Source organism: Mya arenaria, chromosome 9 (assembly GCF_026914265.1).
Source record: "Mya arenaria isolate MELC-2E11 chromosome 9, ASM2691426v1".
Classification (NCBI taxonomy): Eukaryota; Metazoa; Mollusca; class Bivalvia; order Myida; family Myidae; genus Mya; species Mya arenaria.
In genome coordinates, this window is record NC_069130.1 from 32525020 (window position 1) to 32550864 (window position 25845).

The 25845-nt window shown below is 33.4% G+C and overlaps 1 protein-coding gene across 1 annotated transcript in view; it reads left to right on the plus strand.

Moving 5' to 3' along the window:
* LOC128246622 (calsyntenin-1-like) overlaps positions 1-25845 on the plus strand; it is a 74979-nt gene that overhangs the window by 44866 nt on the left and 4268 nt on the right. The window contains exons 8-17 of the mRNA XM_052964914.1: positions 14133-14314; positions 16120-16249; positions 18242-18396; positions 18772-18923; positions 19246-19390; positions 22420-22546; positions 22808-22999; positions 23424-23569; positions 23880-24006; positions 25367-25548. Of these exons, the coding sequence (XP_052820874.1) occupies positions 14133-14314; positions 16120-16249; positions 18242-18396; positions 18772-18923; positions 19246-19390; positions 22420-22546; positions 22808-22999; positions 23424-23569; positions 23880-24006; positions 25367-25548 (1538 nt within the window). The remainder of the gene's footprint in view (positions 1-14132; positions 14315-16119; positions 16250-18241; positions 18397-18771; positions 18924-19245; positions 19391-22419; positions 22547-22807; positions 23000-23423; positions 23570-23879; positions 24007-25366; positions 25549-25845) is intronic.

The following is a 25845-nucleotide window of genomic DNA, read 5'->3' on the forward strand; positions in this document are numbered from 1 at the left end:
GTTGGGGAAAACATGACAGTACGATAGCGTAAACATTACGGTACGATGATGAAAACAATGGCAGTAAAGTGGTAAAAACATGACAGTATAGTGGTGAAAACGCGACAGTACGATGGTGAAAACATGACGGTACGATGATGAAAACATTGACAGTACGATGGCGAAAATATGACATAACAATGGTAAAAACACGACAGTACTATGGTGAAAACCAGACAGAATGATTGCGAAAAGGCGACAGTCCCATGATGAAAAAAATACATTACGATGGTGAAACATAAAAGCAGGATGGTGAAAACCTGACAGTATGATGGTGTAAACATGACAGTAAAATGATTAAAAGGCGACAGTATGATGGTGAAAACAAGACAGTACGATGGCGAAAAGGCGACAGTCCCATGTAGAAAACATGACAGTACGAAGGTGAAAACATGACAGTAAAATGGTAAAAATGCAGCAGTACAATGGTGAACACAAGACAGTACGATGGCGAAAAGAAAACAGTCGAATGCTGAAAACATGACAGTACGAAGGTGAAAACATGACAGTACGATGGTGAAAACATGATAGTACGTTGATAAAAACAAGGCAGTAAAATGGTGAAAACAAGACTGTACGATGGCGAAAAGGTGACAGTCTTATGCTGAAAACATGACAGTACGAAGGTGAAAACATGAGAGTACGATGGTGAAAACAAAATAGTATAATGGCGAAAAGGCGACAGTGCCATGGTGAAAACATGACATTACAAGGTGAAAACATGATAGTGCGTTGGTGAAACATGACAGTACGATGGCAAAAAGGCGACAGTCCCATGATGGCAGTACGGTGTTGAAAATGTGACAGTACGAAGGTGAAAACATGACAGTATGATGGTCAAAACGCGACAGTACGATGATGAAAAGAGGACAGTACGATGTTCAAAACATAACAGTACGATGATGAAAACGCAACAATAAGAAGTTCTTAAAGTGTAAATGTGATGCTAAAAAAGAAATATAAAAAAAACACAAGTTGTTGCATTGTTTTCTTAATCTGATTGGATTGATCTAAAACATATATAATAAAATTCTGAAACGAAAACTTGAAATTTTATGCTGCTGATTATATATAGTTTACTTACGGTTACAAAATAATAGTAATGCATAGATTGTATCTAAAACATACGTTTGCTGCATTCAATAATACGGAGGTAACGTTCATTTACATAGACACTGCATACTTGTATATCAACGTAATGCACCAGTCAATTGTAACCACGCCCCCAACCCCCCCCCCCCACCCTCCTCCCAGGTCCGTGGATTAGCGGGGACTTTGACTTTTGGTCCAGCCATGATCCCCGTCCTTCGGGGAAAAACTAGTGGTAAAATCCTCGCAAAATTCCCCCGCACCCAAGTAAAGACTATGCCTGGCTATTTTTGGCGCAAAGACAAAACCACCTCATTCACCCGGCACTACCGGGCTACCTGAAAGGTAAAAATACGGCCCATTTCCCCGGATATGTGGGAGGGGGGCGTGGTTACAAATTGACTGGTGAAAAAGCTTATACACTTTCTTAACATCTTAATCTTTCAGTATGTTCCAAGATTTTTCCAACGAAAAATGAGAATCGTTAAATTAACCATAGTAAAGGCACTCGCCGCACTGAATCAAAATGTAATATTATTATGATTAGTAAAACCAATGCTTGAAACATAAACGAATGTACCTGTCACTCTAGTGAATTGTTATATTGATTTTACGGTGATGCAATTGTAATACATATGTTTTATTATATTAAGGCATACACAATCTTTTTGTTTGCAACAGATTACTAAGACTATCTATGTTACTTGCGTCATCATGAGATCACATTGAAGACTTATACATGAAGTCATTAATCAAACATCTTTTCTTGTGCAAGAGTTCTTATACACGTTAACATTGGTTCATCTACTTTAAACGCTGGTCCCTATGCTAATTTTGTACAATATTGAAATAATCTTGTCAGCGGCCTCCCGGGGAGCCAATTTATTATCTTGATAATGAATGGAAAACAACAATTTCTTTAAGATATATATTTCTTCGATCATACTTATTGAAGTATTTTATAAAAGTTTTTTATCTGCCAAGCTTTATTCTTACATAAGAAGATTTGCAATGGAGCAAATCTAAAATATTAACTGTTAGATAGTCAGTTAAGTTACCGTGTTTCTTTAGACGTCGTATAGACGCCTATTTCATGTGACTATAATATCGATTTTATTTCGGACTTTAATAGTATAATTGGAACAATCGTGTAGTTTAAAACATAGTACATGTATGTAATTAAAGTTGGTATGGCACTTTGTTTTATTGCAAAAGTCCCAATTTTATTATGTCTCTATTCTGTTTGCACTTAACCAAACATTTTTCGGCAAAAAATTAGAAGTCATGTTCCTACATATTTTCGTGTCAATAATTTGAACACCGTTGTTCGTTGCAATGTGACGTACCATTGCTAAAGTTGAATGCTCTTTGGACGTGATAATACTTATAATAATATTAATCATCATCATAAGGATAATCATTAAATTATTATTAATTGTTAGCATTATTATTTCCATCGTTATCAGCAGATTCGTAATAGTTCTTGTCTTCAATATCATGTTCATTTTGTCATCATCGTTGTCATAATCCTTTTGATTGTTGTCGCAACCATTGACGATGTGGTCGTCTCGTATATTCATGTCTATATGAATATAACAATGTCAAGATTAAGGTTATGTGTCTGGAACTCTACATTTTAACATCCATATAAAAACACGTACAGACAGAAGAAACATACGCACGGACATATGGACCGATGGACGAACAAACACACACGCATACATATAACGTCCTGCATTATCAAGTTGCTATTAATGACCTTCAATGATTAATGCTTTATGATATTGAGCTGTACATAAAGTAATTTAAAAAATTGTGTTGCACATCAAAACGCGTTCGTATAACAATTACAATAATGATGTTAATACTTCCATTAGCTGTGTCTGTGATAAGTTACACGTGTAACATACACATATATCAATATCAATGTTCATGCTTTTAGTCTGAAACTATGAAAAGGAGCATACACCACAAATTGACGCGATCAGACGGATGAAAACAGTTTTATCCTGTTATTGTTTCGATTTAAAATCGACTTCTTTTTTGAAATTACAGACGGAAGGATTGAGTTCTCAATCAAATTTAAGTTCTTACATGTACAAGATATATTGTTTGATATTTACTTAGGTAGCGCCCATTCTAACAGTACCAGTATCAATGCTGTTGAATAAAGAGAAAACAAGTGCATATATAGAGGGAGATGAGTATAATGTACACGTATTGTTAAATAAAATTGTAGATGGTGCTTTTTAACTAAGTAGGGCTGATACAATATAGGGCATAACGAGTTCTGGTTATACACAGCTATAAACAGCTCGGGACTCGAACCCTCAACCCCCTGCTTGCAAATCAGGTGCTTAACCACTATGAGCTACCTGAAGGGTTGGCATACTTCTGTAAGGGCAATCAACAAATCAACAAATCGATCCGGTGACCCAAAACTATACAAATGTGCATTCATATTAACAATAACCTGTGTTCAATTATACTGATAATTAAATATGTTACCTTTGACCATTCATATACATTTGACATTATGCAGTTGCAATGCGATCTGTATGAGACAAGAAATGGGGAAAAGGTTTTTGTTATCCATGCTTATTAGTCATTTGTTTCAGCTTTAGTCACTGTACTGTCAGCTTAGTCAAAAGCTAACATTATTATGATTGAATGTGTTGCCAGATATATATTTTTTCAGTCCAGAGCCTATTTTCATAAGTTTGGACTAGATTGACGCTAAAATCAGTCAATAGTAAAACCTTTGTTTTATTTTACCAGTTAAAACACTCAGTAACACCAGCTCGATGTCAGATATCACCCTTGTAATTGCAAAGCCCATTAGTGTCAAGATCAGATCAATATTTATCCTGAAATCCGCAACAGTTGTTCAAGTGCCTATAACTGCTCATCAGCAGGTCATAAAACGAAGCTTCAAGATTGAAGGAAAATGTCTAGAAATTAAGAAATTTGCGGAGGGATATAATTAACCAATAAGAAACAATCCAGAATGTGATTTATCAATATGACTACTAAAATGTGAAATAAAATTGATTTTGACTGAACTGTTTAGGATACACAACTTTGATAGTCTGCTTAAATTTTGTTGAACTTTATCAGTTAATTGAAACTAATTCCCACAATATTTAGCTGAAATCAATAATGGATTATCTCGGAATATCTTTAGAAAACATTTCTTTGGAAGATGTCATTGATGAAGAAACCAACACGTTAGGAATATCCCTTGAGGAAATGGAAACCTCTTTAAATGCTCAGGTACTTTACATGTTTTACTCAAATAATCTTATATAAATAACTCTACTTATGTAAAGCAGTTAACCTTTATGTCGTAAAGGCAGATTAAAAGCAATGTTTGTATTGAATACACCATGGAATTTATCTTAATGCTCAATTTAGATTAACATTATATTTTATAATGCTACGTAATTCGGCATTATTTCAACTTTAAAATATTTAATTGTCTACTGCGCAATTTACTTTCACTTTTGGTTTTAAGTGTCTGCAGTATGATTGTTGTTTAAGGGTCATTGCTTTTGAACTTTAATAAACACAATAAACAAATCAGTTACACTGACGTTCTCAGACTCGTCATTTTTATTTATTTAAGTACGTCAAAGTTTCAAAAATTACAAAAGAACTATTTCAGTATAAATTCAAGCACATTTCGGCTTTTTATATTTCCAACGCAGGAGTATGTTTTTGCAATTTGTATTTACTTTACGCATGCGATTTTCTTCGGTTAATCATATATATTATTATCGGCGCAAAGGCGCTATTTGATTATATGCGCATGGAATTCATGTTAATGGAATGCGCATTATATAATTGTGATATTTTGTTCATTAATGCTCTATAGAGTTTTTATAATTCACCCAATACCGTGATTCAGAGGCATACTTGAAATTAAGAAATGGCTGAGTGTTTGATAATCAGAACTTTGAACAATTTGTTCCTGTTTTTCCTGCATTATACCCGGCTAATTCGGTGCCAGACTATTAAGGTCGTTGGTTTGAATCCCGGTAGGAAAATACGACTTTGATTTATACGGTCCCATAATAAAGGCGGTTGGCCTACTTGTTTATGACCCGGGACTCAGTCATTGAGAGGGATAATTGATATAATCGATGGACATTTTCAGTTCAATCGATGTAAAATAGAAAAAAGAAATACTTAGTATCATGAAGCTTTTGTAGTGAAATTCAAAAACACATGATTCAGAAATATTTAGCTCGTATTTATTAAACAAGTATTGCATTCTTGAAAGAGCAATACGAGGAGTATTCTCCCACGTTACAAGCATAACAAGGTGCAGTTATTTATGTTATGCTGTTGATATGTTTTCCTATTGCCCTCTCAGGAATGCAATATTTTTTAATATGTGATTAAATGTGATTCTTCAATTCACAACGTGTATTACATTTACATTCATTAAATGTTATTTGCATGCGTTTACTAAACGTGTAAAGGTATACTTTTTTCAATAATTATGTAGATATGCACATTTATGAAATCATCATGTTATTACTATTTATTTAGTTATACATTTTTTATAACAGATGTGACTCTTTAAAGGATGTATGAGCTAATGTTTGCACAATCAAAGCATTCCAGAGATTGACCTTTACAAGTTACACAATAACAAAATGATTAACATAGGTTATCGGCCTCATGTGTCTGATACATACGGTGGAACATAACTGCCGTCAGATTATCTGTTAACGTCTGCGAGTTGTTCGTGTTAACCACTTAATTATGCGATAATTATCAAGCTATCTAGTTAATAGAAACTGTTCTCTGTAAGATAAATATCACAATACTAAAAACTGGCTTCAAAGTGCTCGGAACTGCCACCTTTTTCCCTTTTAGCTGCATAAACAGGTTATCTAGTTATGGTTAGCGAATTCCACTTAATTAGGAACATAATTACCGGCAGATAACATTCGTGTTACCACATATTTATAAATGCATTTTGGCCTTTAGCTTCAACTGGTTATCTAGTAAGTGTTTATGAATTCCATTGAGTAAGTACATTCTAACTGGTTAACAAGATACGATTCATGTTACCAGTTATTATTTTGATTATTACATGGATCATTTTCAATGTGCCCATATCAAGCAGTCCTACAGTTTATGCCAGGTTTCTGGATGTTGGTCCATTTTCGAAGCCTCACTTCACAGCTAGGTGTTTATCATGCATGTAATTGAGATAACCAATTTCTGTCAGCAGGGGCCCATTAACCACTCTTCCCTGGTTAGTTTTGGGGTCAGAAGGATATTTATCAGAGAGCATCTTCAGTACGATTTCTGCACTAAAATTCACGATGACTATAGAAAAGCAATTTATATCATTTACTCTAGTTTTAAACTATTTATGAAAATGAAAAAAAAAACATGATCATTGATTCCATAGCAAAGAAATGAAACATTGAAGTAAATAAAAAATATATTCAGTCTTATCGTTTGATTTAATTTCGAACGGAATAACTTTATACATGGGATTTTTATTTATACTTTTCATTAAGATAACGTTAGCTGTCTACTTACTACAAAAGTATCAATATCAACCCTATTATACCCAATGAAATGTACAATTGAATGAAATGGATATTTAGGTTTTATAAAACATAATAATTTATGTTGTATTACATGTATATCTAACAGTGTCAATAATGCAGTTATAATGAAGTTTGTTATATATGGTTATATTTAAAGAATATGTTTTTCGCAATTTTCACAACAAATGAAAATTAATACTTTCTTTTGCTGCATTTTTGGAACAAGAAAAGAATACTGCAAACTTGATACATTGCTATTTTTCACTTTAGGATGATTACGCGTAATTCAACCGTATTAAATCATAGCAACATTATCCAATTGCTAACAGTCTCATAATTATAAAGTCTAAATTTTGTAAACTCTGAAGTCATCACTTGGATTGAGGTTCGTATGTTTTCAGGTGAAATACTTTGTTGATTAAATTATAATAACTCTACTAAGTGCAGTGGGAAACGTAACCCGAGATGCAAAACGTCCTTACCTAAATAACGCCCGAGGTTTATGGACTTTAGGTAATATAATCGAGTTTTAAGTAACACAAGTTGGCATATTACCTACAGACGGAATCACAGACAAACGGACGACCAAGGGCAAATCTATATGCCCCCCCCCCCCCATTTTATGGGGGCATAAGATGTAATATTAAAAGAAATGTAATATTTTAACCATTTGCCAAAAAATAAGGTCATATATTGATGTACTTAGATATTCTTATTACTTATAACACAGCTTACAACTTATTTTTTGTAATCTGAGCACTATAATACCTTGATGTTGAAACTGAACTTTCATAGGTTTCTATTGATACATTGACATTGTGGTCTTTGCTAAAATGCATTTCAAAAAAACATCATTGCCCACTTTACATGTGAATTATATAAGCCCTCTTTATGTTTGTGTATCTTAGTTTATGTAATTTTCTAGAAAATTCATATCCTAAAATATAGCTTTTGAAACAGCGATTAAAATCTTCTTTACTGACACAGTTAAATCAACGTTTGTTTTCTTTGTAAGATTTCTCTTCTTAATTTGCATTGTTGTGTGAGAACATTCTTCATTAGAAAAGTGATTAAACATTATACACACTTCATGGACTTTTGATATCATACCAGTATATTTGAACGTTATATGACTCCTTTTATTTTAATATAATATTTAAAATTATCCAACTTTTTCTGATCGTTTGCACTCCTACATGCACAGCTGATGTAAATTTTTAATCACAGCAATCACTGAACTTTTATTACATGTTTCTGTAATACAATGTATGTAGAGCATTTTTCCAGAAATATATATTTTCTCCATATTATTTTCTCTTTGCGAAAAAGCAAAAATATGTGTATATTAAAGCATCTTATAATAGGGTAATAACTTAGTAGTGCGTTTTGATAAGGGAGATGGAATTCGACTCAAGTCACACGAGGCGCTTACTGACTGAAATCAATATCTTAAAACATCAACAACAGTTGAATAAGACATTCCGGATCGACATGTTATTAATATATATATCAATGGTTTAAATCACTTAAAAGATACATGATTTCGTAATAAATGTTACATTCATGACAAACTTGTTTTATGACGTCATTTAAACATTGCACAATGATACTTGATGGACGTCAGTATAGTGGATTTTGGACTACCGTATATAATAATAATAATAATAATAATAATAATAATAATAATAATAATAATAACTATGATATACAAAATTTATACAAAAGCATTCGGTAATAAAATTATTTTAATAATCAAGATAGCGAAAGTTGAAATACCAAGAAAAACCTCCTAACATAAAATGGCCCAAATCTCAAGACAAGAACAGCTATTACTCTCAAATTAATCAGACAAACAGCTCCCAACAGGGAAAGGGTCAAGTGGTCAGTTTACAGTTATGTTAGATTAGTTCCACTGATAAGCCCGAGCATCAGCTTGATGCTCAGTAGCGGCATTAACTGTAGGATTGCAAGTGTTCATAACCTCGTGTATAGTGTGGTCAATAGGTTTATAAATATATGCCTTTGTGCGGTTAAACTGAAAACTAATTTTCTACAAGGGTTAGAATTTTAATATTTTAGTAAGTTCCATTGGCATGTAGATTGCCGTTATCCTAAGGTAGTTGGCGAAAAATAAAAATTAGTCCATTGCGCTCTACAATTCAGAGAAATTGCCTCCCATTTACTCCTCATTTTGAGAAAAAGGCTAATCAGTCCATGAAATCACCATGAAATTGTACCATTCAATTAATTACCACTTAGTGGGCCATCCTGCTGGGCTGTTGAATGTGTGTATTCCCAGATGATCTTTGTTTTGACTGTTTTGACTGATACAGTGTTAAGCTTGTGGTGAGTTTTTGCATCAAAATGATCTTGAGAATGGGGTAAATATTTGCATACATAGAGAATTGGCCTACACTAATTGATAAATTATAAGTTAAAACTGAAATCACAATGTTCTCTTTACAGTTCTTGAAATTGATAAAGGGACATCTAAGTCATTTTTTTTTCGTATGATTTCTTTATCAGCCTAACTGGCGATAGCTTGTGTTCGGTGTTCAATTTTGTCATACGAGGTCGTATTTAAAATGAGTTGACTTGGGCGTGTGGGGATATTCATGACATTTAGTGATAGCTCTTATTATTAAAAATATATAATATCCCACAAATAGAGATCATTCTAAACTGTTTATGTAAGTATAATGGTATACAACAAAATTAATTCTTCAACTTATAAGTTCAAGTTAACTGAATCATATGAAATTTAATGAACGACAAAAAAGTTAAAAATAAGATGTACAGCTCGTTTAAAACATGTGCATTGGAATTGAATACCAGCTGGGCAGTCAGGAGTATTTATAAGACTGTGGCTTATGTGTTGCTTCAGATCATTATCACAGAAATGTTGATAAGCAGTGACCCTGTGTAACCTCTATTAGAATGATAAGTTTGGAAGGCACAAACTCTTGACATTATATTTAATTTTGCACATAAAGAAGTAAAACGGGAAAAAAGTCATGATACAATACTAAAATGACGGTTTAATTCAGGAGTCCGATGAACCATTGGCTGTTGTTAGTCCAGAGGAACCACAACAGCCACTTCATACATCAACACCAAAGAAACCCATACATGTATGTATTCAACTGCCTGCAAAAATGGGAAAATTTGCTGCAGAAAACTGTACTTTTTACAATTAAGTTACCCCATCAAGTCATGTATTATTTTTAAATAATAAAGAACAATAAACAAATAGATCATATTTATGCACCGCGTTAAATTTTCATTGCTTAAAAAACAGTTCATAGATATGTTATCAATCATAATTATTTTTCAGACAAGTAAAACAGGAAAAGGCAGACCAGTTCATATTTATGCACCGTGTTAAATTTTAATTGCTTGTAAAAAAAGTTCATAGATAATGTTTTATCAATTATAATTATTTTTCAGACAAGTAAAACAGAAAAAGGCAGACCAGTTCGGAGGTTATTAAAGCTTAAGAAAACAGGGGATGTGCAACGTCTACAGCCATGTAGGAGATGATGTTTTCATAGCAATGTATCCCAGAGCCAGATCATCAGGGCTAGAGAAAAAGTATAGACGAAGGATTTCAACTGTAGAGTTGACTGGAAGTTGGAAAAGTTTGAAGAATCCCCGAATTGTTTTGGTTATGTTACCAAACCTTTTAAGATTTAGTTGGTAATATTCCCAGAAATATATTTAACTCTCAATAAATGTGAGCTGGTTAAGCTCTGCGATTATGTTAAAGAATCAGTATGTATTCGTAATGTTGTTCCTAATAATACTTATTATTATTATTAATTTAGTTCATCCTCTGATACCGCTGCCTTTACGTAAACATATTTGTGTCTTTAACCATAGCACTAACCATGTACAAGCATTTGATATCAAAAACCTAAGTGTATGTGTTTAGACGATGTTCTGATGTATATGACTTATAAACGTCTGTTCTGTTCTTTTCTGTGTTTTTTTTTTAATCATAATATGCGAAAGTCCACACTTGTATTTACAATAATTATTGTCAAACTGTAAAATTGCAAGAGACATACCTGTAATACTGAAATAACATTCTAGTAGGTTTAAACAACCAGGAATATGTAATCTATGTCTTTCTATCAATCAACACTTATTAGAGTCAAACGTCATGGTCATAACTCATATTCGCCATTAAAATGTTGTCGTATTTACTTATTCCCTTCTAAGAGGACACATTTTATCTGCAAATATATGTTATCATCTGAACACTATGTCTACTATCCTCACACTTTGAATGGTCATAATCTTTAAACTGCCTTAAAGTCATCCAATGGCAATGACCAATCAGCTGTCATTTAAGTCCATGCATATTTCGATTGTTCAAATAATCCTGACAACATGGCGCTCAGGGGTTGGTGGGGATTAATGTTTGACAAACATCTCTTGTTATAAAATGTTTATATTTTTATTGGAAATATTACCAAACATTTGCGAATATTGCATGTTTTAGAAATGTTTAGAACAATTTTAGTCATACTTTAGATTATTCTTGGAATATTACAAACATGCTGAAAAAACCTGCTGTTAATTTTAATACTATGCAATGAAGATTTTGGTAATATTTCCTGAATGTTTCATGTCCTACAGCAGCCCACGTGGAGCTTTTTCTTTTGGATTATTTTATTTCAATTCATCTTTTGATATGCCCAAAAAAGTCTTGGTAATGTTTCCAAATATTTCAAGATAATATAATTGTATTCAGGATGAATTTGAAAACGATAACAGAAAATGTTCGTAATTCATTTTGGGAATATTACCAAATATTTGTGACAATTCTAGTTTAAGAATGATATAGAAAATCTCTCGGCATAATATGGATTATTTTGGGAATGTTCTCAAAAATGTTGAAAAGCCCCAGTTTTCAATACTATACTATGAACTGTTTGGTCCTACATAAACTATTTGTGGAGTTTTCAAAGGCTTTTTGTTGAATTAGTTTGTTTTTAGTTCATCTGGTAATATTCTCAAATAATTTTGTTAATGTTACCAAATATCACGATCAAATTGGTAATATTCCCAGAAAACCTGGACATTTTATTCAGAATCCTAGCAGAAAATGTTCATCATTTATTTTGGGAATATTACCAAATATTTGTGACTTTTCATAGTTGAAGAATATTTTTGAAAATTTCTCGGCATAATATCGATAGTTTTGGGAATGTTCCCAAAAATGTGAAAACTCCCACTATAACTTTAAATACTATACTTTGAAATGTTTGGTAATATTCCCGTAATGTTACCAGAAATTTCAAGATTAACTTTGGTAATATTCCCAGAAAACCTGGACATTATTCCCAAGACGAATTTTAAATGTTAGCCGAAAATGTTCATAATTCAGAAAAATTACCAAATATTTGTGACAACCCCTAGTTTTTATCAATTTTAGAAAACCTCTCAACATACTATGGATACTTTTGGGAATATTACCAGAAATGTTGAAAACCACACCATAACTCTTCGATACTATATTACAAAGTGTTTGGAAATATTTTCAAAATGTTTTGGTAATGTTACCAACTTTTCAAAATCAAATTGGAAATATTCCCAGAATACCTGAACATTATACTCAGAATTATAGCAGAAAATGTTCATCTTTTTTGGGGGAATATTACTAAATATTTGTGACTTTTCATAGTTGAAGAATATTTTAGAAAATCTCTCGGCATAGTATGGATTATTTTGGGAATGTTCCCACAAATGTTAAAAACCCCACCACAACTTTCAATACTATTCTACAAAGTGTTTGGAAATATTTTCAAAATGTTTTGGTAATGTTACCAAATTTTCAAGATCAAATTGGTAATATTCCCAGAAAACCTGGACATTATATTCAGAATCCTAGCAGAAAATGTTCAACATTTTTTTGGGAATATTACCAAATATTTGTGACTTTTCATAGTTGAAGAATATTTTAGAAAATCTCTCGGAATAGTATCGATTATTTTGGGAATGTTCCCACAAATGTTAAAACCCCCACCACAACTTTCAATACTATACTACAAAGTGTTTGGAAATATTTTCAAAATGTTTTGGTAATGTTACCAAATTTTCAAGATCAAGTTGGTAATATTCCCAGAAAACCTGGACATTATATTCAGAATCCTAGCAGAAAATGTTCAACATTTTTTTGGGAATATTACCAAATATTTGTGACTTTTCATAGTTGAAGAATATTTTAGAAAATCTCTCGGAATAGTATCGATTATTTTGCGAATGTTCCCACAAATGTTAAAACCCCCACCACAACTTTCAATACTATACTACAAAGTGTTTTGAAATATTTTCAAAATGTTTTGGTAATGTTACCAAATTTTCAAGATCAAATTGGTAATATTCCCAGAAAACCTGGCATACTATGGATACTTTTGGGAATATTACCAGAAATATTGAAAACCACACTATAACTCTTCAATACTATACTATGAAGTGTTTGGTAATATTCCCAAAGATATTTCTAATCCTACAGAAATGCTTTGAGGACATTACAAAGGGTTTCTGTTGAATAAAAATGTTACCATGCTGAAAAGGGAAAGTTGCGTTTTCCCTTTTCATTTTGCGGTTTGTTCTTACAGTAATTATTTCTCACCCATCCTGTAAATAGAATGACCAGACCATAACTGGAAACAGTTTAGCATATGATGTCACAATAACGCCAGAAAAAAATAATCACTTAAAAACACTTTTTAACGTTAAATTGAAACGCTAATGACAACAATACATTGAACAAATAATAAATTAACGCTTTTTAACATGTTGATTAAATTTGTTTAGGCCTGCTGACAAACAAAAACAATATGAATAATTTCAATTTATAAAGAAACGTGATGAATCACAATCCACAATATTTGCAATTACTGAAAAGCCGTTGTTTTAAGGAATGAGAGTTGAGGTTTAAATATTTTATTGATAATTTATTGAAATAGTTTACTTGTTTCTTGTCGGAAGTAAACCAGTGTAAGAAGTACTTGTGTCTGTTAGGCTCTTTGTTGGAAATCATATTTAGTTAGAGGAAAAACATGTAGATCTCATCAGTGATTTAACATCTATGCAACAAGTTGTTTTTTAAAAAAATCTTGCTATTTATAAACCAGATGTTTTTGTCTGCGGAGTCCATTTATCAGGCTGGCATATTACAGATACTATTCTGTCTATCAATCTGATGCAATCATTTTCTGGCAAATTTTACATTATTAAAAAAAATTCATGGCTGTGTTAAGGAATGTTATTTTTATAACAATGAATTTGGCAACTATCAGAAATAGGACCTGTTAAACATCCATATATGGCATTATAAAGCTTTTAATACACCAAATATTGAAAAGTTTCATGATATGAAGACATCACCGGACCATAACCTTGCTTCCCTCCTGTTTCCAGGTATGAGCCGGCATCACTACGCATTGTTCATCCACAATGGGAAGCTGGTGTTTGTGCTGCGTCGTGAGAGTGCCAAGGAATCGGACCTGGAGGTGTTTAAGCCAGCAGAGTGGCGCTGGAAGATTAGTGAGGTGGACGACGGACAGTGGCACCATTACGCTTTCACCATGAACTTCCCCGAGGTTTGTTTCCATCTTGTAAAACGAGGCTTGCAGAATTTGCTCTATCATTTTAAGCATTGGCGGTTTATTTAGGGAGTTATTATTATGTTTTATACTTCTTAAAAGCCAGTTTTGCCTCTGCTGCAGGGTGCTTCACCACCTTTTACTGCCATTCAGGGTCCTTAAGCAACCCCTTAACCCATCACCGAAAAGGTTTCACCATAGAGCTGCCAAGTAAATCACATCCCTGACCTTCGTTTCCCAAATGAATATAAACATTGTGAAGTTTCCACTACAGGTTATTTAAATAAAAGTTGGGTATTTAAATGTTTAGCAACTTGACTTTGGATTCATGGCATACATTGAAGCTATGCATGTGTGTTGAAAAGGTAGAGTTACAGACAAAAAGTTTATAAACTCAGCTTATATAAGCGATATTAACGTTGTTCATGTGTGAGCACACACATGCGTGCATCAGTTTTCGAGGTTATACATGGTGTATATTGCAAGAACCTATCCCATACAGCAGTTTGTACTAAAGTATCGGAACGTTAATAAGTACCATGCAATTACTAGAGTGCATTTAAATCAACGATATTCACTAATACCCTTTCTAGCTATTGGAACATTGTCCTTGACAATATGTTACAAAACAAGTATGGTACATACTAACCTTATGACTGAAGTTATATATATCTTTCACCATAACTAATAATGAAACCAATACTGTCTTCATATTTGGTTTCATGACCTTGCATGACAAGATGAAATTTGTATTATTAAAAGAAATCTATGAAACCTGAATCTGTACAATCCTTGAAGTTATTTTTGAACCAATGGGATGGCAGTATTTTTCAATATTTATCGTCGTTATACATGCTGTACTGATGGGTTGACATACCGATATATTGGCCACACAGACAAGTTGAGACAAAACATTGATTTCACAATTCTTGACGATCATATTCATAATGAGAAAAACCTTACTAAGTCTAGTTATATGTTAACTAACCATGAGGCACATGTTTGTATTGAAAGATGATAACAACTTTGTGTCTGGTAAGGGATACCTGGGGCCCCTTTCATTGAAGGATCTCTGTCGTAGCTTTCCAAATCTTAAATCTGTCGGAAAATCTTCAAGGGCAATAGGTTGATTTTTCTCATTCCGTCAACAATTTTTTTCTTCTTAAACATTGGCGAGAGTTCAATAGGAAAATAATGAAAGTATGACACTTGATCATCTCAACTTTCGACTTAATCTTTAAGATACCGCGGGGGATTGTAAAGACACACTGTAATTCAGTAACCCTAATCATTATAATGACTCCTGTTTACACTTGGTAATTCAGCTTTCTTCCCAGTAAAGCGTCACATGCTATAATTATTGCTAATATGATTGGATCGAAAAAATATTTCTAAAAAAATCTTTAGCATAGCACCAATCAGTGTGTTGAATTGTTCATGCTATTGAAATTACACAACAAGGGCTCATTAATATCATGTATAATAAAATGCTTTGATTCAAATCAAAGAAACTGTAACTGGTTTACTGTCTTGTTATAAAAAAAAATTACTGACTTTCTGCAAATTTTCTGACTGGCTTCTCATGCGATGACCACGTACATGTTACAAACATGTTACAAAAGTAATCGTCTTAGTTTTAGAATATTTCCTCTCTCCATTCTAGTTTTTAAACAGTTCTGCTCTCTATTCAAATTTTAAAATATTTCCACTCTTAATTCAAGTTTTAAGATATTTCTGCTCTATTCAATTAAAAAAGACTGCTCTCAATTCTAATTCTCACATATTTCTGCTCTCTATTCCAGCTGCACCTGTATGTTGATGGGAAGCTAGTGGAGGCAACCCAGGACAACTTTGAGATTCTAGATGACTGGCCGCTACATCCAACCGACCGTGTTCACTTTACGAAACTTGTTGTGGGAGCCTGCTGGAAAGGTAGGAAAAACAAGTCTGAATGGTACTGGAAATGAGTTATAGTAATAAAAATATGGTTACAATTACAAAAATAACCATTGAAAATAATGAAATTGTTATTGTAAGATTAATAATAATATTTGCTCCATAAGTCTATGTTTGGAGATGTATTAAAAGCCAATTTCAACATCCACATCATGTTGTTTTATGGGGCATTTGGTGATATCTGATGTATGACCAAATAAGTCGTGGAAATGTCTTAAAGCAACAACAATTTAACATGAGTTTCATAGGTAATTTGTATCTAGAAATAGGATTCTATAATTGGTTGTGAGTAGATGAAAAAATATCTTCTCCAAGAAATTTCATTTTGCGCAGTCTGAGAGAGTTTAAGCCTGAATTCTATCTACGTCAAGAACAGACATTCAATAAGAATAACAGACATCAAATTATACTCTGTATTTATCTTAAATAGAAACCCTCTGCTACACGCTTTGAAAATTTGAAAATTGAGAAATGTTTTGCTAAATGCCTAAGCCATGCACTTAAGTGATTATTTTTAAAAGTTCCTGTCTGATCTCTATCTGTTAATAGAAGTCCTTACCCAGAAGGGTTATTAGTTCTGTTATGTTTACAGCATTTCAAGGGCAACTGGTGTGTAATTGACTCAGGTTGATTGAGATGACCTATTGAAATAATAGAAAACAAACACATTTACCATTGCCGTGTTACATTACTAGCAGTATTAAACAATATTCTGGTGCTGTCAAAAATAAATAATTGTCTCTAATGTTGGAGATAATTGGTAGTGGTTTGTAAAAATCAATTGTCACTTATTATAAACATTTTTCTCTCATAGAATCTATACAATCAGGGATGTGATTTGTCTGCCCATTTCCATGGATGTAACGACTCCAGGGACAAAAACAGAAAACATCAGCTGCCAGTCACATGTCGGATAATGGAATTATATAGAAATCTTTCTATTTTAGAAAAACAAAAAAATGGTTTTAATAAGCTTTCTGTCTGTTATTCACAGCCATAATCTGAAATGTCATTTTTTACATTCGTGACTTGGCTACAAAAGGAGTCTTGGAGATATTCAGGTTTTACGACAGAAAATGAAATTTAAAAAAAATGATGCCATCATGAAACAAACTATTAAATAGGAATTTGAAAATTTAAATGTAGAAACTTTTCAAAAGTATTTAAAATCAGCTACAATGTACTGTTGAGACCCGATACCTCACAAAAAAGAAAGGTCTCTTTTTCCTTTACAGAACTCATTTCCACTGATGATGTCACATATTAGATAATTAATGTACAACATCTCCTTTCATTTAGAAAATTAATGTACAACATCTTCTTTCATTTAGATAATTAATGTACAACATCTCCTTTCATTTAGATAGTTAATGTACAACATCTCCTTTCATTTAGATAATTAATGTACAACATCTCCTTTCATGTTATAGATAATTAATGTACAACGTCTCCTTTCATTTTAATATAATACTATTTAGGTATTTATTATGTCAGCAGTATATTTTGGTTTAAATTTTATTTATTTAACCATGACTGTGGAGAAAGTTATGTAAACCTATGCTAAGTCACTCTCATTGGAATAATGTTGCGTAAGAGTGTAGACTTGTTTTGCAGGGGAAAACCGAGGAAACCTAGAAAACCAACTTGTACAGTTGGGTGAACACAAAGCAAACCCACATGTGCCAAGATACAGAATGCCATGCGGAAAAGCTAGTGCACTAACCGCTGAGCAAACCAGACAACCAGTATATTTTGGTTTCAGATACTAACTTCTTGCTGTGTAATAATATGCTCAGTAAAATGAGCATGTATGAAGCAGAATGAATGGCCGGAAATAGTATACAGAGAATTTTGTTACGGTATAAGATATTTGAAAGAAATCACTACAAAAAGATTCACAACAGTGTCTGTATGGTGCAATCTCCACAACCAGACTTGCATAACAAACATGCTTATTGTATTTTGCAGGCCTAGATGAGACGTACGTAGACCATTTCCATGGGTTTGTGGCCGGGCTATCTCTGCTCAAGGACCGGACGGAGAGTGAACGGGTGATCCAGTGTCTCAACAACTGCCAGGAAAACCTCGACTTTACCGACCTCGAGGATATGCCCAGTGGAACTGTACGTGTATATATGAAGTTATAGTCAGTATTGTAGAGTGTTTTAATGAGCTCATCAATGTGTTTAAGAAACAAACAGGGATGATTTCATCCTGAAATCAGGATTGAGAACATATGTTATATTTGTTTAGTTTTTTATGGATATTTGCATTCAAATAATCAGTAATACCTTAAAATGGTATAAATGGCCTTGAAAACCATTTCAAAAGGGGTCTAAGCTCCTTAATCTTATTTGGGCCTGAATCTGTTATACTCAAACTGCACTTAAATTGAATAAATGAAAGATTTCTTATCAAAATGATATAATACTATTGAATATATTTTTTGTGATCAATAAGTATTGTCTACTTTAAGATGTGATGTTTGCTATTTTCAGTCTGTGAGTTTTAACAGTGATATGACAGAGTTCAGCATCACAGGCAGGAATGCGTCTGATGTAGAAATGTTGGTACGGAAAGTGGCATATGTCAACAATCGCAACTTCCCCACACCTGGCCGCAGAAACCTTAACATCCGGACCAGTGTTCAGTAAGCTTTTGGAATAGGTTTTGTAATTAGTTAGATTATATTTCAGAATTTGAAGTGAGTTATAAAAGGCTTAATAGTCTTGTATGAAATTTTATACAACCTTGTCCAAGAGATAATCTTTTAAAAACATCCTGTTGAAAACAAAAGTATTTGAAATGAAATGAATACATGTTTAAAGAAAAATACCATGTTGCTGAGATATTAACATACACATTGCATCATTTTCTAAATACTTAACCAAATTTTACCTATATGGATTGATCCAAACCAAATTTTTTAACCAGAAATCTAAGAAGTACTATTTTATACTTGTATGTTCCAGCTGTGGGCAGATTGAGGAGATTCTACCCCTGAAAGAGTCGTACATCTTTGTGGAGCACTCAAGCAAGCCAGTAATCACGGTGACTGGGAAAAATCTGGTGCTGGGTCATCAGTCAGAGCTCGACACAGGTCTACCAGTGTTTAAGGTATGGGTTGGTCTACCAGTGTTTAAGGTATGGGTTGGTCTACCAGTGTTTAAGGTATGGGTTGGTCTACCAGTGTTTAAGGTATGGGTTGGTTTTTAATGACACTATATGTCCTTCTTCTACATGTGTCCCAGGAATTTGAGAAAAGGAACATTGAATAGAATGTGACATAAAAAACTAGCAAATTCCTTAAAATAGAAATGTTTGAAACACAAGACTCTCGCGCAACATCGTGCCAACGAGAGTGACAACAATCGTTGTAAAATATATATAATGTTTAAACTAATTGGCTCTGACTGACTTTTATTTAGAAATACTATATATGATGACTACATAGTACATTGGTCACCTTTGAGATTGCACTCAATCCTTAATTAAGTCATTTTAAGGTTGGCATTCATGTTGAGGGAAACTGAGATGAGATCATTATATTCCAATTGTGGATAGCTTTGGCACCACTCCTCAGTAATCTATCAGTGACCTTGTTTACGTGCAATATCTTCAGTCCTGCATCTAAATAGTTTTAGTCCTGTCCATTTACATTGTATTGCAACTGTGATTAACATGATATTATTGTCACTGACATAGACTGTGTTGTTGGTTGTTATTATTTTACCTTTCTCGCTAATATGACTCTAAAATACAGCAGGTGACAATTTGAATCGTCTCAAGGCAATATCTCATGTGCTCTCACTCACCTTCTGACGTCATGGACAACATGATAAGTTTCATGTGTAACTGCTGCCCTTTAAGTTTGTCACGTAAATGCTTATCTAACAAAATGCAGAAATAATCTGAGCAAATAATATGCACAGACACATGTGGTACAGGAGGGTTGATACTTGTAAATGGATGGACTATTTCATTAGAGTATTTGCGTCATACACAGTACACTTTTCTTGAAAGTGTTGTTCATTAATTGACCTACAAAAAGTTTTCATTTTAGTCATATTTTAAATTATATATAATTTTTTATATATAAAAGAAAAAAACAGAATTTGGTAGAGTTTGAATCTACTACCCTAAAATATTTTTATTCTCAAAGTTAACACGAGCAAGTAATTGTAACAGGGGATTACTTAAATTGATGATGAAGTTTGTTTTAATTCTCTAAACTGATTCTTCGAAGACCATTAAATTTTCCTGGGTTTAACTACATATTTTTTTTTATTGGTAATTGGATATTTATAATTGCTTTAATCATTCTGATTGTTGCAAATTGAATAATGATAAAATGTATGGACATCCTTTTGATAACAAAATGCTTTTTATTTTGTACAATGTAAAGAATGTTGTTTTAAACTTGTTTTGTGCCATAACCTTTATGAGTTTTCAAATGATTTATAGCTCGACTATTCGAAGCTCGACTATTCCAAGAATAAGGGGAGCTATACTACTCACCCAAGCGTCGGCGTCGGCTTCACACTTTGGTTAAGTTAATATCTCAGCAACTTCTTGAGGTATTGCATTGAGACTTGATACAATGGTACTCAACCATCCAACCTACTTAATTAACTAAGTTAGATAACTCTAGTTTGCATTTAAAGCAAATAATAAGCCTTTATTATTTGACAAGCACACATAGGTTAATATCTCAGCAACTACTTGAAGTATTGCATTGAGACTTAATGATACAATGGTACTCAACCATCCAACCTACTTAATTAACTAAGTTAGATAACTCTAGTTTGCATTTAATGCAAATAATTGCCCTTCATTATTCGACTTAGAAATTCTGGTTAAGGTTTTGCATGTTAGCACACATAGGATAATATCTCAGCAACTACTTGATATATTGCATTGAGACTTTATACAATGGTATTCAACCACCCAACCTAATTGAATAACCAAGTTAGATAACTGTATGTTGCAAATAATGGCCCTTTATTATTAGACTTTAAAGTTCTGGTTAAAATTTTGCATGTAACCACATTTATGATAATATCTCAGCACATCATGTATTGCATTGAAATCTAATCTAACAGTGATCCATGCATGATTCGCCAAAACTTTTCAATCCTTACACTGAAAAGCGGCGGAATTGTCGAGCGCGCTGTCTCTGTGACAGTTCTTGTTAAAATCACACTGGGAATGACTATGAACGGCTTAAGGACATAATAATTAAGTTTTCTAGAAGTGGTCACTTTTGTCTTAAAAGTCAGATTCTGATTATCGGAGAAATAACTGAAAATGTAAATGAACATTTAGTTCTGCCATTTTATATATAGAAATGCCAATCATGCTTGGTATTTTGTAATGTCAGATTTTTTTATGCGTCTCAGAAACCGTTACTGTTCTTCTAACATTAAAAACCAATGCAATAAGATAAAATGAAATCCTATTACATGTAACATTAATTCAATTTATTGTTTGCTCTCAAAAAAGCACACAGTATATTTGCCTATTTCATGACTTTCGTAGAAACTATTTTACGATGTAACTGAAAGAAAAATGAACAGAGAAAACCCTCCAGAGTAATCTCATAAAACCAAAGTTATTCCGGTCAGAAGTTCAGACCCATGAAAAGGTCCCATTCAGGTGTAGAAACAGGATTATTGTTCACAGTTGGTCTCCTCTTAAATGTAAACACAATGTTATGGTGAGTTTTTAATGTATTTGCCTGAAATATTGTTTCAGTTTCTACATAAGCATCGTTTGTTTAAGTTTCATGACTTGTGCTCTTTAGAAACAGACATACACAATTACACAAAAAAAAACAGACAGATCAAAATAATTTATTTTACAAAAATAGAAAATGGCAGTAAATAATTGAGTAGCTACCACAGTTTTAAATATGGAAAACAAATGACTTTGTGTTAAATAATGTCTATTGTCAAGGGAAATGACACAGAAGAATTCTGTCTTTTAATGAAATTTGTGTTGTTAATGTCCTCCCTTGTAAAATCCGTATTCCCCTGATGTTAGACAAGCATACAGAAAGAAGGAACCTTGTGGATATATGTTCAGCCTTATTATCTTCCATGACTTCTCAGTAAACATTTGTTTGTATTTATCTCCCTTCCCTTCAGGATGTGAGTATCCATGTGGACTTCATGTTGGCGAGCAACTCGGTGGAGGACAGTGAGGACGAGAGCGAAGAGATTGGCAACGACACCTCCGACATGCATGATGCTGATGCCAACACATCTTTATTAGGTACATATCTGTTCATGAGTATGGAGGTTGATGAAGACAAGTTTATCTTGTTTTTTGTGATGATAAACTGGCATTGTATTTATACCTAAATATGTGAGAACATTCATCTGATGATTTTGCCATTAAAATGAATGTCTCAACGAAAGTGCTAAATTATCTCACCATGCTTTCCTGACAACACTATGGCAGTAGTTAACAATGAAGAGAAAGGATCCGTCTTTTTCATAGATTACATAACTAAAGTGCTTACTTATTTTCCAGACAATAAGATTCCAGCAGTTGATGACAGTGTGGACTCCTCCAGCACAAAAATATTGCTTGACATGTGTACAGTGCGTGCAGAGCCTGTCCTAGACTTCTATGTAGAACACCTTGAGCTGCCCAAGGACGACATTAAGACATTCAACATGAAGCTCGAGGGCATTGAGACCGCTGCGGGGCTTGTTATTCTCAGTAAGTTGTGTCTTCATTTACAATAGTGAGTTACGGTATAAGTGTATGGTAACTAGTGTAGTCTATGTATGCAAGATTTGTACTCATATTTTGGAGTAACAGCAACTCCTCAGTAAGTTCGTCCTTTAGTGGTATTGAATGCACATTTTTAATATCATTATTGCATTTTGCATGATTCAGTTCAGCGACATTATGTTAAATGGCGTAGTTCACAGAAAATAAGGGCTTGACAATATTACTGCCTTATATCAAACAGAATATGTGAACTTTTGTTATAAATGTTAATCTTGTTGTTGCATTACCTGGTATCTTTGTTTTCTTGCCTGTGCTAGAGAACAATTTTTTTATTATACAATATCTGAGGACATCTCATGTATTTTTGGTTTGGATAAATGTATAAGCCATTGGTAATGTGCCATTCCAGATGCTGACACTATTGAAAACTATATGACAGTGTTACACGACATTCGCTACATCCACACGCAGGCAGGTGACCTCTACATGCGCAAGTTTGTCATCTCATGCTCCTCACAGAGTGGACGATTTGTCAGCAATGAATTTGAAATTAATGTAAGTTTTCCTTTTGGATGAAGGAGTTATTCTTTTCATATCAACTATTAGATGAAACTTATTTCTTTATGAGTATTGTTTTAAGTGGTTCTGCTCACAGATTGGATCATTTGTTAGCAACAACCATGTTATGGGGTTGGTGCCCAACAGGTGGAGTAGGAGCCCTGTCTGGTTCCTGACGTCCACATTCAGAACTCTGGTGCCCAATATTATGAAGACTGCATTCAGATCACCATGGAGACCACATTCAGAACTTGTGTGCCCAAAACCATGAAGACAACTTGATATAAAACTACTGTCTTGTTTCTAGGTTGGTGCCCGACAGGTGGAAGAAGAGCCAAGGGTGGTGCCCGTGGCAAACATCCAGAATTCTGGTGCCCAACAAAGCATTGTGGAGCCCAAGTTTCAGAACCACTTGGCAGGAGCTGCAGGCACAAGTATGTACACATTTCTCTAGATTTATGAACTTCTTTTCATTTTTTGAAAACCAAGTTTTACTTGTAAATTTGCTAAATGAAATATGATACTTAACCTTATGATTTTTTTCGAGAAATTGGGGCCTATAACTTGTCAAGCAAATTTACTGTTGATTGTAAAAAAAATATTATCTTTGCGCATCCAGCAATATTGGTGTGTGTCTCATCAAAGAAGTTGTGGGTTGAAGCCCCACTATGGGAATGATCTTAAAAAACACACAAGCACTGGTTACCAGCATAGAAAAAGACTCCACCCTGAATCAGTTGAATTATAGAGTACATTATTACTGATACAGTGAAAAATTGTTATATTTACTTGATTGGAACTTAATAAAAAAAAAACTAGGTGATAAAGAAACTAAGATATATATTCCTGTAATGACCACTTGATACATCTTGATGCGTCTTTTTGCCATAATTAAATCGTTGGACCTTATAGCCAATGTGTTTTTGGTTACTTTTTTTTTATTAACTTGTATACATGTACTTGTTTATTTTTATTCTTATTCATTTCATTGCAGCGAAAGTCAAAGTATACCGCAAATTTACCTTCGGACTATTAATGAAATGCTCAATGACATGCCTTTAACAGGTCTCTTTTGTGACCACCCAGTCTACCACAGTGATTCTTGTACTGTAGAAATAACAGTCCAATGAACAACATAATTATGTCTGATCCTTTTTTACTGCTTTATCAATATCCACCACTGTAAGGGTTCTTGAAATCGCCTTTAATTAACGACATGCGGGAAAACGTCATGAAGTGTTCACACCTTCCTTCTAACTTGTACAGAGATATTAGCAATGACATAAATGTGTGAAATTCAACACTCGGGAAGGAAATTGCACTTTATTATTGTGAAACATGAATGAAATTGTAAAGGAAATATCAGGCAAAAATTTGGCCGGTCCGGATAATGCTGTATGGCCCAAAGTGATGTGTTATATTTCTTATATTATACCAAACATTTCTTATTGCCATTCAGTATTTTATATGCACTTTTGATGTGTTATATTGAAAACAGCAAGTAATGTTTACTTGGAACAATTTTTCTGTAATGAAAATCACAAGCCACACTCAACGGGGTTATGACCTCAAAAATAAAAGTTTTGGCGAAGATTGGTCCAAACAAAAATATGTTATGATATCATAAAACTTTTATGAAAAAAAACAGTGATATAAACAGTGATATATTGACCAATCAACTTTCCATACACAAAGCAAGGACATATTTATGGAAGGTATAATATTAACAAAATATGTCGTAGTTGGACTTCTACTTTAATAATAAACCTGAAAACAAGACTTTCTCCCTTACAGACTTTGGTATGGTAGCAATCATTGTTGTGTGTGTCGGGTTCCTGCTGTTTATGATTGTGCTGGGCGTGTTACGTATCCGGGCAGCCCACCACCATCGACGGGTGCCCACAAATGATAACGGCCAGGAGATGGAGTGGGACAACTCTGAACTGAATATAATTGTAAACCCCATTGATCAGGAGGTAAAGATATAACATAGAGTGTTTTCCCATTCTCTCTTATCTTAATAAATTTTCAAACTTCACAAAAAATCATATTTCAATATGCTTTGCCAAAGCACTTGTCAGTTGTAGCATTTACAGAATTGTTCATTAATAATGTACCGCTAGATCTAGTTACAAATTCACAATAAAATGAATATCTGCTGTTATCAGTTTTAAGTGAAAATGGGGACAGCATTTCTGCAGAAATCATTTGTGATCAGACTTTGGTCTTGAAGGTGTGGAAGGTGTTCAATACAGGCTGAATGAAATGATCTT